The sequence below is a fragment of the Mustela erminea genome, chromosome 3, assembly GCF_009829155.1.
Source record: "Mustela erminea isolate mMusErm1 chromosome 3, mMusErm1.Pri, whole genome shotgun sequence".
Taxonomy (NCBI): Eukaryota; Metazoa; Chordata; class Mammalia; order Carnivora; family Mustelidae; genus Mustela; species Mustela erminea.
The window spans coordinates 136,327,442-136,344,628 of record NC_045616.1 but is presented as its reverse complement, the minus strand read 5'-3'; the positions used below and the strand labels follow the sequence as shown (position 1 = coordinate 136,344,628).

Below are 17,187 nucleotides of genomic sequence, written 5' to 3'. Positions count from 1 at the left end.
CACTGACACATTTTTAGTCTGCGCTGTCTCCAAGACCCTAAAACTGACCTCACCATCCACTTTCTACTGGTATCGCATGGGTGGTTCAGTGGTAGAATTCTCGCCTGCCACTTTCTACTGGTATCTACTCCACACCCCCAGATTTTTAGGGTGTGCCTCTGAAAGTATCTTCTTTCACTAGAGTAGATGGCTTAAGGTCTCCAGGTCAGTCTGGAACTAAATTCTGGCCCCAGATATGCACAATGGGAAACCCTTCCAGAGAGGATAAAATGAGATGAAAGGACACAACTGATTTCTCCACAACTATCTTCCCTATCCCCAGCAGTAGAAACTCCACTCTGAAACTCCAGGCCCCCTCCCTCTTCTTCTTCCTCTAACCTAGGACTCAAGCCCTGTAAGGAAAACCACATAGAATGACCCTCTGACCTATGGTGTGTGTCTGAGTCCTAGAGCAGGTACATGGGGTGCACCAGACTCTGATTCTCCTGCCAAACACTCACCCAGTGAGAATGTAGTCAGAATTTTGATGGCCTCTGAGAGCAGGAACCCAGGCAGAAGGAAGCCTGCTAGCAACAACATTCCCTTCCCCGCCATGCTAGCTCCCGTACCAGCTGTGAAACCCAGCCCTGTACCCAGATCCCTGTGCTCTGAGCCCTGCACAGTGACCTGTGGGCTCTGGGGACACGTGCTGCACTGGCAATCAAGGAAATGTGCTGACAGGCAGCTAGGGAAGAGGAGAGGGGTGGATCCCAACTGTCTTCTCTTCTGTTTGTCACTTCTGGCCCTTCTGCTCCTCCTCCCAGGGTGCCTACTCTACTGGCCAATCTGTCCTCACCCTCTCTGACCTGGAGCGGTGAGAAGGAGGAGTTAGTGAACTCTCCTTAACTCCTCTCTGTCCCTGTAATCACTGCACTCTCCGCAGAGAAGAGACACTGAACCAGGAGCGTAGGGACCTTAGGAAGTCACTTCCAAGATAGTTCCATCTCCAGGTGACTCAGTTCAATTTCCATTTTAGGGACATTTTTATGAATTTTCCACGTCCTAACTGTTCTATTGACCTCATTGTGACATCCCCATGCCCCAATGCCCCAGGTACTTGCTTAAAATCTTTGCTAGTGTTCCAATATCAAGATCCCCAAAGCTGATTCCCAAAGAAAAACTGCCTACACTTATTGCTCAAAGAATTTCTTTGGAAAATAACCTGTTGATGACAAGTGCCAGGGTCCCCTAAATCTTAAGCTCCACTAGAAGGCTAGGTCCTGACCTGAAGTACTAAGTCTCTAAAGGTCAGTCTATAATTCTGAATGGGCATGACAAAACAAGACTGGGTGGTGGGGCACCAAGAAATTCTAATCTTATAAATGCTTGAAATCCTTTCTTAGAAAGATTAGAAAACTCTCCAAACATTATTCCAGTTTTCCCTTATACTATGTGATTGCATGCATGTGCATTCACAATTATCAACCATTCAGGTATTCTATCTTCCCTATGAAAAACTTAATCTGCATTAGGAAGGCACCATTTAATGTTTATCTAATCATGGTATTTTATCTACAAACCTTATTCGAACCCCTCCCCTTGTCTGATTAATATCCTGTGATGTGATATGAATTTGCTGGTGCAGGAGCCAACCCAGGATCACTTATTACATTTACTTATCATGTCTATTCATCTCCTTTAGTGAGGATTGGTTCTCACCCCCTCTTTGTCTTTCATGTCATTGATATTTTAAAGAGTACAAGCTGCTTATTTTGTGTGATGGATCCCAAGTTAGATTTGCCTGATGTTTCTCATTATACTTCAGGGATACTACAAAGGTGCTGTTGATTCCATCTCAGTGAGTCATGATGGGAAGCACGTGATGTCAGATGGTCCTGTCATTAAAGATGATAACTATCCTTTGTTTAAGGGGGTACTCACCAAGATTCTCCACTGTAAAGTTGTTATTTTCTAACCCTATAATTAGGAAGATGTGGGGAGACATTTTGAAGCTGTGTAAATATTCTGTTTCTATCAAATTTCCCTCACTCATTTTATCATCTTTCATATTTCTTACCTGAAGCAATCATTGCTGTCATGATGGCTTATCAATTATTTTAATTGAATTTTTCTTTCTTTTTTTTTATGTAACATTGTATTGTTACAAAAACCTTTCTCTTTCCCCCTCTATCTGGTTATCGATCCATCCATCCATCAATCTATTTACCTATCATCAATCTGTATCAATCTGTTGTTATTATTTATTCACCAATTTATATTTATTCAGTGGTCTATCATCTTTTACTCTCACCATGTATTGGGTTACTCCTGTTTAACCTCAGCCATTTTGGAACTTTTTCTTTATTTCTTGCACATAATTTCTTGACTCCTCTTATACTTTTCTTGTCTCTGTCTTAAATTCTTCCATTTCTCAGTTCTTTTTTAGTAAGAAATGGTACTCACAAACCTGGATATGGTTGGCAGAAGTGCTCATTGTTAATGAAGCTCCTTTGCTTATAACTGTTTTCAGTGGACGGAGTTATTCGATAGATACAGATATGAACAAAATTTTACGTATGTACATTGCCATGTTTGTATTTGTGAAAAATTGTGAATTCATACTGATACCTTCCAATCCAATACACCATTACAGAGGTGATTTTAAGCCTCTCCATTTCCACATTAGTAAATTCCCTTCCTAAGACTGAGAAATCTCCTTTCAACATCTTTGATATATTTACTCATTTGCTCAGTCGTGCTATGCACTGGAAAGTTTACCATGTACTCATCCACCAATTGTGAATATCAGCCCTACCCAACATACTACTCAAAAAATAGTCTTCTCAAAAACAGACGTTTTGCGGTTCTTTTTTCCTTTAGATTGACAAGACAGATATTCAAAGCAATATGTGCAAAATGCAGTTGTGTTCACTCATGTTTTTTTAGTACACGCAATTATGTTACTACATTTGAAAGCTTTTTAAGGCGTGCCTGGGTGACTCAGTTGGTTAAGTGTCTGCCTTCAGCTCAAGTCATTTTCTCAGTATCCTGTGATCAAGCAGGCATCAGGCTTCCTGCTCAGCAGAGAGTCTGCTTCTCTCTCTCTCTCTCCCCCATCCTCACTTTACCCCTCCCCACTGCATATTCTCTCTCTTTTAAAAAACATAATAAAATCTTTAAAAGGAAAAAAAGAAACATTTGAGTTCTCTTCTTTTTGTTTGTATTCCATTATAGAGTTTTCTTCTCCATTATTTTTGGGTTTTTTATTTATTTTTTATTTATTTTCAACATAACAGCATTTATTATTTTTGCACCACACCCAGTGCTCCATGCTATCCGTGCCCTCTATAATACGTAAAATACTAATGTGCTTTGGAAAACCAAACTATGTAAACAAAGAAATCACTAGGCCTGCATTTGTTTCCCTGACCTTCATGCTATTCAAAAATAGCTTTATAGATAATCTATCACATTACTCTGTCTTTTCCTTCCTCTCCTTTTTTTTTTTTGCAAAGAAATGCAGATAGATTTATATTTTTACTCTCTCTCTCTCCTTTCTCTTGTCTTAAAAATAAAAGTTAGCTTACTATATTTATCTTTAGACTATATTCTTTCTTACTTTGTAGATTACAATCCAGTCACCATATGTTTAAAGTTGTCTTGTTCAGTATAGTTTATAGCTGCCTACGATTTTGATGTGTGCATATACCTGCATAGGTAAATTTACATAGCTTTATCCCATAATTTTAATAGTTTTTTTTAAATGTTGGGAATAGTAGTCCTGTATATGTGATGAAAGTTACATATATGTTACATATATGTGGCATATATACATATGTAACACATATACATAAAGTTACATGTATACATATGTTACATATAACATGAAAGTTACATATATTTTTCTCACTATTTCCTTTTTTTGAGGAGGGTGGGAAGAAGTTTCCTATATTTACTTGTTTTTTCCTTTTTTCTTAATTAATGAATCATTCAACCCTACATATGTACTAAATACAGTTCATACTAAATACAGTTCATATATAGTTTTTGATGCAGTGTTCAATGATTCGTTAGTTAAGTATAACATTCAGTGCTCATCACAACACATGCCCTCCTCAATACCCATCACCTTGTTACCCCCCTCCTCCTATCCTCCTCCCATATGAAACCCCCAGATTTTTTCTTGGGGTCCATAGTCTTTCATGGTTCATCTTCCTCTCTGATTTTTCCCCCTTTCAGATTTCCCTCCCTTCCCCTATGGTCCTCTGTGCTATTGCTTATGTTCCACATATGACTGAAACCATATGATAATTGTCTTTCTCTCCTTGACTTACTTCACTTAGCATAACCCCTCCAGTTCCATCCATGTCAGAAAGGTATTCATCCTTTCTGATGGTGGAATAATATTTCATTGTGTATATGTACTTCTTTATCATTCATCTGTTGAAGGGCATCTCAGCTCCTTCTACACTTTGGCTGTTATGGACATTGCTGCTATAAACTTTGGTGTGCACATGCCCATTCTTTTTAATACATCTGTATCTTTGGGGTCAATACCCAGAAGTGAAGTTGCTGGGCCAATGGTAGCTCTATTCTTAACATCTTGAGGAGCCACCATACTGTTTTCCAGACTGGCTGTACCAGCTTGCATTCCCACCAACAGTGTAAGAGGTTTCCCTTTTCTCCACATCCTTGAATTTGTTGCTTCCTGTTTTGTTACTTTTAGCCAGTCTAACTGGTACAAGGTGGTATCTCATTGTGGTTTTGACTTGTGTTTCCATGATGGCTAGTGATGTTGAGCATTTTTTCATGTGTCTGTTAGCCATTTGTATGTCTTTTCTGGAGAAGTGTCTCTTGCATTATTAGTTTTTTGAGTGTTGAGTTTGTATTTTGGCCCGACTTGTGGTGATTTAGCCATGCAAAAAAGCTTTAATGTTGTCAAATTACATTAGTTGACTTTTCTTTGTGGCATCAGTATTTTTAAGTCGCATTTTGAAAGTCTTACCATATACCCTTGTTATGGAGAAATTCACCATTTTCTGTTAGACTCAGTATGTTGTCGTTTTTGTACTAAATATCTAATGTGTTTAAAGTCAACTTTTAGATATGTTGTGAAATATGGATCAAATATTGTCTTTTTTCTAAAAGATTATCTGGTCATTTCAGTATTGTTTGTTCAAGCTACCATGCCATGTGCTATAACAACAAGATAAACAGAACCCATTCCTGACTGTCAGGGTCTTAGAGTATCTAAATACAGACACGTAAATGTTAAAAATTTCAATATAGCAAGAAAAATGCTTCAAAAGAGGATATACGGTGAGCTCTGTTGCAAGCACCAAAGTCAAGTCTAGTCACGCTAATGTGAACATAAAGGTGAAATAAATCTTGGCTAGGAAGAACACAGGGAAGTTTTTTGTTCCAGTGAAAGCATAATGGCATTTTTAGAGAGGACAGAGCTAGGTCAAAGACAGAAGGGTACAAAAAATATGATGTGTTGGAGTAGGTGGAAAAAAACTTCCCTCCTTATGTAGATTGTATCAGGATCCTCTGAATCCTCTTCCAGACTAAGATTCAACTTTGGCCTGCTGCCCTGCCCTTAGTCCACTAAGCCCACTTTTAGCAAAGAATCTGCATCTTCCAAAGGCCCAGAATGGTGCCTTCTACAAACATAAAATCAGTCAATGTTAGCTGAGCCATATTGTTGAACTGGGTAAAATGTACTCATATTAAGGATATTCAAAATACGAAATCTACTTTTCAGAAAGAGCTAGTTTTTTGAATTAAGGAGAACTAGCTTAAGACAACAAGTATTTCCTTTACCTTCTTTTATGTGGGTAATTACATAAGTAATTTTTCATGTGATTACTGGCCATTTACATATCTTTTTTGTGAAGCGTTCAACATTTTTTGTCCATTTTTGTATGGGTTATAATAATGTATAGATATTCTAGATACAATTTTTTTGAAAAATGTGTGGCAATATTTTCTCCTAGTCTATGGTTTAATTTTTGTCTTCTCATGTATGCCTTTAGAAGATTGAAAGTTTTTCACTTCGGTAAAATCCAATTTATCCCTCTTTCTGTGATTTGAGCTTATGTGATATGAGGAGCAAATCTCCACAATATTAAGACTACAGGGACTTGGGGCACCTGAGTGGCTCAGTGGGTTAAAGCCTCTGTCTTCGGCTCAGGTCATGATCTCAGATCCTGGGATTGAGCCCTGCATCGGGCTCTCTGCTCAGTGGGAAGACTGCTTCCCCCACCCCCACCCCCCGCCTGCCTCTCTGCCTACTTGTAATCTCTGTCTGTCAAATAAATAAATAAAATCTTAAAAAAAAAAAAAAAGACTATGCTGACTTTCCTTTAGAATGTTCATAGCAACATTTAGATCAATGATACACTCTGGGTTAATGTTTATGTATATGGTATACAGTAATAGTCAGTGCCCTTTGATGTAGGTAACTAAGAAAAATCAAAGACTCTTCCAACTTGCCAAAGAGATTTTTCTTTTCCCATTGACTGGTCTTTGCACCTTATTCGTAAATCAGGTGAGCATGTCTGTGTGGATCTATTTCAGATTTTTCAAGATACACTTGGAGTAGTAGCTAGAAATAAATCACAGAAGGCTTGTATTCCATGCCATGGGAGCCAACAAAGGATCTGAACCAGGGAATGATGAGATCAGATGTCCATACCATCAAGGCATTGCTGACAGACTGCTCCATGGAGAAGGTTTTGATGAAATGAGACTGGAGGCATCAGCCTGGCTCACTGGCTGCCTTTGATCAGAATCCCTGGATGGAAGTGGAACTCAAAAAGAAGCAGACACAAAGTTGGCCTTACTGAATTACAAGTGTTTGAGAGGATGACATGGTGGGAGTAGGAATAGGGTTCATCAGCTGGAAGCTATCTGTCAGTCATTTTGTTGATTATGAGGGGGAAAAACCATGGCTATGAATTCTCATGACAAGACAGAGAAAGCTTCAAGTCTGCCTCTGAAGGAACTGTTGCCAGAGATAAATTTCAGAGATTTCATAAAAATTTCAGAATTGAATTATACATACACATACACACTAAAAGTTTAAAATGGCTAATTTTATCTTGAAGAAGTCCCAAAAGTTCATTTTCACTTTTGTTTCCTTTGCCTTTGAAGACATGTCTTGAAAGAAGTTGCTATGGCTGATGTTGAAGAGCTGATTGCCTATGTTCTTCTCTAGGATTTTGATAGATTCCTGCTTCACATTGAGGTTTTTTATCCATTTTGAGTTTATCTTTGTGTATAGTATAAGAGAGTAGTCAAGTTTTATTTTATACATAGATATCCAATTTTCCCAGAACCATTTATTGAAGAGACTTTTTTCCACCAGATATTTTTTCCTGCTTTGTCGGAGATATTTAACCATAGAGTTGCAGGTCCATTTCTAGACTCTCTACTCTGTTCCACTGGTTTATGTGTCTGTTTTTGTGCCAGTATCATGCTGTCTTGGTGATCACAGCCTTATAATAAAGCTTCTATGCAGCAAAGGAAACAGTCAACAAACAAAGAGGCAACCCACAGAATGGGAGAAGATATTCAGAAATGACACTAAAGACAAAGGGCTGATGCCCAAGATCTATAAAGAACTCCTCAAACTCAACACACACACAAAACAGGTAATCATGTCAAAAAAATGGGCAGAAGACATGAATAGATACTTCTCCAAAGAAGGCATACAAAAAAGACATACAAAAGACATACAAATACAAAGAAGACATACAAAAAAAAACACATAAAAAAATATTCATCAGGGAGATGAATAGCCATCAGGGAGATTCAAATCAAAACCACATTGAGATACCACCTTACACCAGTTAGAATGGCCAAAATGATCAAAACAGTAAACAGCAAGTGTTGGAGAGGATGTGGAGGAAGGGGAACCCTCTTATACTCTTGGTGGGAATGCAAGTTGGTGCAGCCACTTTGGAAAAGAGTGTGGAAAAGATTCCTTAAGAAATTAATAATAGAGCTACCCTATGACCCTGCAATTGCATTACTGGGTATTTACTGTGAAGATACAGATGTAGTGAAAAGAAGGGCCATGTGTACCCCAATGTTCATAGCAGCAATGGCCACAGCTCGCCAAACTGTGGAAAGAGCCAAGATGCCCTTTAACAGACAAATGGATAAAGAAGATATGGTTCATATATACAATGGAGTATTATGCCTCCATCAGGAAGGATGAATACCCAACTTTTGTATCAACATGGATGGGACTGGAGGAGATTATGCTTAGTGAAATAAGTCAAGCAGAGAGAGTCTATTATCATATGGTTTCACTTACTTATGGAGTAAAAAGAATAACATAGAGGACATTAGGAGAAGGGAAGGAAAAGTGAATTGGGGGAAATCGGAGAGGGAGACAAAACATGAGAGACTGTGGACTCTGAGAAACAAACTGAGGATTTTGGAGGGGAGTAGAGTAGAGAGTTAGGTGAGCCTGGTAGTGGGTATTAAGGAGGGCACGTATTGCATGGAGCACTGGGTGTGGTGCATAAACAATGAATCTTGGAACACTAAAAAATAAAATTAAATTTAAAAAAATAAATAAAATGATAAATTTTATAAAATATATATTTTACCACAATTCAAAAGAAGAATCCCAAGAGTGCTTCACAAGAATTCTTAAACACAGACAGAAAATAGTGAAAAGAAATTTTGTGCCACCCTCAAGTGCCAATGTAGGGAAGACACCAGGGTTGCCCTGTGCTGGGGAAAGCCTTCTACAACAAGTGGTTCCCCAAACCTGCACCAAGACAGCACCTCCATCAGGCCTTCTTCAGCTTCCTGGCTCCACACAACCACCTGGCTACCATGCCCACCAGCTTCCCACAGAGCCACAGTGTGCCCAGGGTGACCACCAGCAGGAACAAGAAGACATCCAGCATGTACTGCTCATGCCATGGCTGCCGCAGGCCATGGGGCTTGAGGTGGGCTGCACCCCCTGTCTGGAGGATGTGGTCGATCCAGCCCACTAACCTCTGGGCAGGGGTCAGGGGGTGGGAGCGCCTGATGATACTGGCGGCCACAGCTGCTGACTTGTACCTGTTAGCAGAGACAGAGGTTGGGCGTTACTCATGTGGTCTCAGAAGCCTTAGAGACCTTGTATCACACACACACACACACACACACACACACACACACACACACACACTTTCATGCATATGCACAAAAGACTCAGTTTCAAGGAAAAGATATTGACCTGGCCTTATCACAGTCTAGCTGGGTCTCATGGAAAAGTTCTAACTGGTCTATCCATGCAAAGATCCATGCCTAGTGCGAAAAGTGCCAAATTATTTAAAAAGTGACTAAATTTAAGGATGAGTCTCTATCCAGGGAGCTTTTGGTAGGCTAAAGGAGAAAGTATTTATGAATATATGTGATATAACATACACCCAAATCAGGGTAAATGACCTTGAGACCCTAATAAGATATTCAGTTTATCATGGTTACCACATCTTTAAGCTGGATGGCAATTTACATAAGAGAACATGGAACCTTTTACTGACTCACTTAGTAGAAATACACCCCACCGTACTTTCTGGAAAGCCCTGTGCTAGGCCCTGCGAACACAGGAGAAAAAAGAGACACACTTGACCATCCAGGGGAGCTACTTTCTACTTTCTAATGTGAGGGACACACAGTGAATTAAAACAGAAAGAAATGGGGATAGCGACTGATCCTGTGAAGGGTTAAGACAGAAAAGTGAATTATGATTAAAAGTGGTGAGAAACTGGTGTATTTAGGACAGTCAGACAAAGACTGCCTGCCTCTCTGAGGAGAAGACATTGAAGATGAGTTTGGCTGTCAGATGAGTCAGCCCTGGCAAGAGAAGGGAAGCATGTTCTAGGGAGCAGCACTGACAAAGGCCTGAATCCAGAAACAGTGTGGCATTTTGGGGACAAGAAGGCAACTTCCTGCCTCAGTGTAATTCTACTATAAGCACTCCCAAAATAGAAGAACTCTCAGAGATCCTGTGTAAATAATTCGAGATGGTCACAACAGTTAGGGAAGAAGTTGTTCTCAACATCTAACCTGCATTGCCTTGTTCTCAGACATGTCAGGTGTCAGAACTACACACCTAATATTCCACATCTTGAAGTTTTATCTTTCATTACAAAAAAAGAACCATATAGTGCCCTATGTGTTTGACAGTTTGTTTCATCCAAAGTGACCATAAGGCCAGAGAGCTCCATACCTCTTGTCTTCAATGACTTCCTTCATCTTCAGAGCCAATGTCTCTGCCCTGATCTGTTTAAGTTGGATAGAGACACCAAACTTTTTGGCTTCTACTCGGATCAGGTTTTCAGCCTGTTCTCCAAGGACAGGAATCCCTACCATGGGTACACCATGTTGGATGGCCTCCATTATGCTATTCAATCCACCATGGGTGACAAAGAGACGGATGCGTGGGTGAGCTGTTGCAAATCAGGAAATATTTCAGGGTGAAAATTTTCAGAATACCAGACAAATTTCCAAGGACAGAAAAACTACAAAGGGATCTTAAAGCATGTTGTAAACTTGTATTTATTGATTTAGCTTAGGACACACTTAGCACACACATTCCAAGATATAAAATTCTGACCTTGTCTCTGTACAGAGATTCCTCTAAACCAATATATTTAAGAGGCAAAACCCAGGAAAAGTTCAGAGAACAGTGCTAAGAAAGACATATTCTTCTTCCCATTGACCCATTAATCCATACACTCATGCATCCATCTTTCTCTCTCCACATTCTCACCTTCCTTCTATTATCTCTGTCCTTTCTTAGTCTCTCCTAGTGTCACTCTGTCTGTATCTTCTCTGGTTTTCTATCTCTGACTGTCTCTGTCTTGTGCTCTCCCCTTCACTTCCTTTTCACTTCCCCCTTACCTGAAATGTTAACACTTTTATTGATATCACATCTCACGCAGCACTCATCAAACTTGTACTATATGTGTTTTCTCCTCAAGTTCATAAGAAATCCTATAAAGTAAGCTATGATGGACCACCCAACTTAGTATTTCTAGTTTCTGTGTGCTCAGTCCACTTATATTTAGAGAAAACTAAAACAAGTGTTGATAATGAAGAGTTCATCTCAAACACTGCCTCTCAATAGAGATGTGCATCAGAATCTATTTGTATTTTTTTGAAAATCAGAATCCTTTTTACCTACAACAAGCCTTCTGAATAAATGTGCAGAACCCTCTATTTTAAGTTCCAATATATTTGTGAGCCATAATTGGGGGATGAGCCTCTGCTGTAGGAAGTGGTTGTGGTACTGATGGGCTCCAAAAAGTGACACAAAGGACAAAGAAAATGTATTGGGGTATAGGGAGTTCTCTGTTACCAAAGAACCGATGGAACAAATAACCAGCTGACAGTTTACTCAGCTTTACATATAAATATTTTGGCACACTCTTTACAAATGATAAATATCAATTTTGTGAGAGCATGAGGACATCTTTTGCAGGGTAGGAGAATATACTAAAATGTGTGGGAATGTGTGTCTGTAGTGGCACACAGCCTAACATATTCAAGAGGCTAGGAACCACAGTGGCAACAAGAACCCCAATATATGTTCTCAGAGTTCACAAACTGTCTTCATTTGTGTCTGGGCTACCTTGGCCTTTGCCAAGTAGTGTAGGGTCAAAATAACCTGATGATTATATCATTTCTGGCCACAGGTATCAGGACTAGAATAGAAAGAAAGAAAACATGGCAGGTTTAGCCATTTGGGAAGCAGAGTCTGATTTCCCAAGAACTCCAGCTGACTGCTCCATTCCTGTCCTCTAAAGATTATCTTTAGATACTAGATGCCCTTCCTCATGTTGGTGGGGTTCTGCAGTGGAAACTTAAAGATAAATAAATGGAAAGAGAGGAGTAGAACTGAAGAGTTCTTACCTAAGAGGTCATTCTGAGGAAGCCAGTCCATGATTTTCACATTTGCAGACAATTTGACATCTTTGGACCAATGAGAAGAATTACACTTCCATATCACCCCTTGAGACAGATGAGCAAAGGCACTGTTCATCTCCCTGAGAACTTCCTGGGACTGATATATACTCACAATAGAGCCCAGGGCCACAAGGACAAAACCAGAGTCTCCAAATTTGGCAATGAAATTCTCAAATTCCTAGAGAGAGGGAAGAAAAGAAAGGAGGTGAACAAAGTTGTTCATCAAAGCCTAGACAGCCATGAAATGAAAGTCGGCTTTTTGCTGAATACAAACCTCCTATCTGTGCCTAGAGCTCACTGTCTTGAAGCCTCTGAACAGCTCAGTGCCCTCTGCACTCTGGTCCATTGTGTCTGGTGGTACTGAAGTCATTTCTCCTCCATTCCAGCAGCCCTCAATTTGAGAAGACCAATAATTTAAAAATGGGCTATCCCCTCAACACAGAAGACAGACAGATGGCTAATAAGAATACAAAAGAGCCAATAGTAGAAACATTTCCCCAGCATCTACCTCAGCTACCTCATCTACTTCTTCTTCCAGAAAAAGACACATCCTACCATATAAACACGTTCAGTAATCACAGATATATGTGAAGACAGCTGTAGGTGTCCAGTCACTACCACAATAGTCCAAGTTGTCCTTGAGGAACTCAGAGCATACTGTAGCACCAACACCTAGATCTAGGACTTACATGTATTACAATGTTTTATAGAAGAGCAAAGTTGGGGTGGTGGGAATCTCTTCCTTCATTGAAAACATGACCCAGTACCTCATCCCTCATTCTAGGTGTTGCAGATATGGTCATTTCAGAGTGTTCCAATGCTAGACCAGAGGTGCTAGTGCCTGGGAGAGTGCCAGCTCCTGTCCTGGCCCAGTAAAAGGCAGCATATCTTCTGGAGGCTGAGGTAGATGCTGGGGAAATTTTTCTACTATTGGCTCCTTTGTATGCTTATTAGCCATCTGTCTGTCTTCTGTGCTGAGGGGTTAGCCCATTTTAAAATTATTGGCCTTCTCAAATTGAGGGCTGCTAGAAGGGAGGGCAATGAGAGGAATGGGGTGACTGGGTGATGGACATTGAGGAAGGTATGTGCCATGGTGAGTGCTATGAATTGTGTAAGACTGATAAATCACAGACCTGTACCCCTAAAACAAATAATATATTATATGTTTGTCAAAAAATTTAAAAATAATAATAATAAATAAATAAATAATGTGCCAGAGGTTGGCATAAAACACTATTAATCTATTAAAAGTTTAATGATAAGAAAATAACATTCTTGTCAATTATGGATAAAAAAGGGAAAATAAAACCTCCATTATTTCTGGATTTAAAAAATTATTGTTTTTTTTTTACTGTTAAGTTCTAGAATTCTTGTATACTGTGTATATTTGTGTGTATAAAGTGCTTATTTGTGTATTTTAATAACTATTTTAAAAATTGAGGAGGAAATGTATTGCAATGAGCACTGGGTATTATATGCAAACAATGAATCATGGAACACTACATCAAAAACTGGGTGTGGTGCAAAAATAATGAATACTGTTATGCTGAAAATAAATTTAAAAAATTTAAAAAAAACTAATGAAGTACTATGTGGTGACTAACATAACACAATAAAATTTTTAAAAATGAGAATATATTGTGACCAGATAGGATTTACCCGGGGATGCAAAGGTGGTTAACTATTCAGAAATCAGTAACTATAATCTTATTAATAAACTACTAAAGCAGGGGGGAAAATGAAAGATAGGTCTCTTCCAAATACTTTCTCTTGTTCTTGTTCTTGTGGCTCTTCTTTTCATTCTCTTGACAGTGCCTATCCCGAACAGAAATTTCAATTTCAGCTTCACACACTGATCAACTTCTTTTTCTTTATAGAATACAACTTAGGTTTTGCAATTTAAAAGTTTTCACCACACTCCATTTCATCTAGATTTTCTCTGATATCACATTCTAAAAGATTTATACATTACCATTTGCCATTTATATTTAGGTCTGTGGTCTATTGGAGTTAATTTTCTTTAAGTGTCTACGATCTTGGCCTAATTGTGTGTGTGTGTGTGTGTGTGTGTGTGTGTGTGTGTGTGTGTGTGCAGATATCCATTTTTCCTGCACAATTTTTTGAAAGTCTGTGTTTTCACTATACAATTATCCTTACTTCTTTGTGAATCATCAGTTTACTAAATTTAGGTGGGTCTATTTTGGGGTTCTCTATTGTGTTATGTTGACTCTTTTCCTAATCTTCTGCCAATATCATTCCATCTTGATTATTGTAGCTTTATAATAAGTAATCAAGTTGGTAATGTCAGCCCTCCAACTTTCTTCAATATTGGGTTGGCTTCAATTGGGTTGAAGTTCAATATTGGGTTCATCTTCAATATTGGGTTGGCTCTTTAGAATTTTGGTTCTCCATGCTAATTTTAGTATCATTGCATAATTATCTACAAAATAAATTGGTGAGATTTTTATTGTGATTGCATTGAATGTATTGATCAATTTAGAGAGAACTAAATACTTGACAATATTGACTCTTCCTATCTATGAACATATTCTCTCCACTTATTTAGATCTTTGATTTCCTTCATTAGACCTTTGTAGTTTTCCATATATGGATCTTGTTAGGTTTATTCCCAATTTTGGTGATGCTAACATAAATGGCATAGTGTTTTTAATTTCACATTCTTCTGTGAATTGTTTATATATAAGACTGGTTTTATACATTAAACTTGTATCTTGTGACATTGCACTAATTGCTTACTAAAGTTACAGGAATTTTTATTTGTTTTTTCTTTTTCAGATTTTTGTATTGGACCATCATGTCATCTGTGAACAAAAGCAGTTTCATTGATCCCTTCCTAACCTATATGCCTATTATTCCCTTTTCTATTATTTACCTAGGACCTCCAGTATGAGGCAAAGAGGGCCTAGTAAGAGGACATGCTTATCTTGTACCTGATAGGTTGTCCTTTCATTTTCTACATAATGCCCTTTGATACAGAGCAGGTTTTAATCCTGATGAAGTCCTATTTATCTGCTTTTCATTTTGTTACTCATGCTTCCCACATCACATCTACAAATTCATTACCAATTACAAGTCCATGCAGATTTATGCCTTTCCTTTCTTCTGAGATTTTTATGGTTCTTAGTTCTTTATTTAGGCCATTGATCCATTTTGAGTTAATTTCAGTATGTAGTGTAAGGAAGCCTGAAATACATTCTCTTTCATGTAAAAATCTAGCAGGATCAACATTATTTGCTAAAGAAACTATTCTTTCCTTCTTTGAATGGTTTTGGCACCCTTGTCAAAAATGAATTGGTCACAGATGTATGAGTCATCGAACTGTTCTTCTTCATGTTCTTTTGGCAATTCAAGGTCTCGTAACATTACCATATGAATTTGAAAATTGGCTTTTTCATTTCTATAAAAAGAAGAAGCCATTGAGCCATTGATAAGGATTAGATCAAATCTGTAGATCACTTTGAGTAGTAGTATTCTCTTAATAAGATTAAGTATCACAATCTATGGTCTGGAGATATCTTTCTATTTATTTAGGTCTCCCAGAATTTCTTTCAGCTATTTTGTAGTGTCCTGTGTACATGTCTTTCAAATCCTCAGTTTAATTGGATCCTGTTGTAAATAGAATAGTTTACTTAATTTCATTTACAGATTGCTCATAGCTGCCATATGGGACATAATTGCACATTGATATTTTCCCATGCAACTTTGCTGAACTCATTTATTACATCTAGTAGTTTCTTTCTGGGATATGAATTCTTTGGGAGTTTCTCCATAGAGAATTACATCATATGAAAATCAAACTATTTCTACATTGTCCAATTTGGGTGACTTTCTTGTCCTTTTCTTGTCTACTTGCTCTGTCAAGGGCATATTTGAATAGCAGTGATGGGAGGGCATCTCAGACCACTGATCTTAGGCAGCACAATTGCAGTCTATCATAATGAATGTTATGCAGAGAGTGTACCATAACTCTTTATCATGTTCAAGAAGTACCTTTCTACCCCTAGCTCTGTGAGTATTTTTATCATGAAAAGGAGTTAGTTTTGTATCAGACACATGAAAAAATGTTCATCATCATTAGCCCTCAGGGAGATTCAAATTAAAACCACATTGAGATATCACCTTATGCCAGTTAGAATGGCCAAAATTAGCAAGACAGGAAATAACATGTGTTGGAGGGGATGTGGAGAAAGGGAAACCCTCTTACACTGTTGGTCAGAATGCAAGTTGGTGCAGCCTCTTTGGAGAACAGTGTGGATATTCCTCAAGAAATTAAAAATAGAGCTTCCCTATGACCCTGCAATTGCACTCCTGGGTATTTACCACAAAGATACAGATGTCATGAAAAGAAGGGCCATCTGTACCCCAATGTTTATAGCAGCAATGGCCACAGTCGCCAAACTGTGGAATACCAAGATGCCCTTCAACAGACGAATGGATAAGGAAGATGTGGTCCATATACACTATGGAGTATTATGCCTCCATCAGAAAGGATGAATACCCAACTTTTGTAGCAACATAGACGGGACTGGAAGAGATTATGCTGAGTGAAATAAGTCAAGCAGAGAGAGTCAATTATCATATGGTTTCACTTATTTGTGGAGCATAACAAATAGCATGGAGGACATGGGGAGTTAGAGAGGAGAAGGGAGTTAGGGGAAATTGGAAGGGGAGGTGAACCATGAGAGACTATGGACTCTGAGAAACAATCTGAGGGGTTTGAAGTCACGGGGGGTGGGAAGTTGGGGTATCAGGTGGTGGGTATTATAGATGGCACGGATTGCATGGAGCACTGGGTGTGGTGCAAAAATAATGAATACTGTTATGCTGACAATAAATAAAAAATAAATTTAAAAAAGTTTAAAAAAAGGGAAAAAAATCTTTTCTGCACCTCTTGACATGATTTTTTTCTTCCCTTCATTCTAATGGCATGTTGTATTACATTGACTGATTTTGTTATTTTATAAAATATCCTTATCTCTTGCAAAGTTATGACATAGTCTGTTTTGTGTGGTATTAATTAGTATATAACTACCCCTAGATGATTCTTAAGAAGTTCTGATTTAATCCTCTAAAAATGAGTGTTAATACACTTTTGTCGATTCTTCAAAAATTCGTTTCTTCTTCGTCTGCATTGTTTGGTTGTCCCCAGCTCACAGCCTTTACTCTATTGTCCTATCTGGCTCTATTTTGACTCCATCCAACACTACACCA

General features: G+C 38.4%; 2 protein-coding genes across 3 annotated transcripts in view; both read right to left on the bottom strand.

The window, feature by feature from the left end:
• Window positions 1-594, bottom strand: part of LOC116585652 (UDP-glucuronosyltransferase 3A2-like) — a 33,418-nt gene extending 32,824 nt beyond the window's left edge. The window contains 1 exon segment of the mRNA XM_032334971.1: window positions 471-594. Within this exon segment, the coding sequence (XP_032190862.1) occupies window positions 471-594 (124 nt within the window).
• An 8,192-nt stretch (window positions 595-8,786) lies between these two features.
• Window positions 8,787-17,187, bottom strand: part of LOC116586986 (UDP-glucuronosyltransferase 3A2-like) — a 28,494-nt gene continuing 20,093 nt past the window's right edge. For both annotated transcript variants that reach the window (XM_032337606.1, XM_032337605.1), the window contains exons 6-8: window positions 11,902-12,133; window positions 10,217-10,436; window positions 8,787-9,063 (exon numbers count right to left, since the gene is read on the bottom strand). In XM_032337606.1, the coding sequence (XP_032193497.1) occupies window positions 8,787-9,063; window positions 10,217-10,436; window positions 11,902-12,133 (729 nt within the window). The remainder of the gene's footprint in view (window positions 9,064-10,216; window positions 10,437-11,901; window positions 12,134-17,187) is intronic.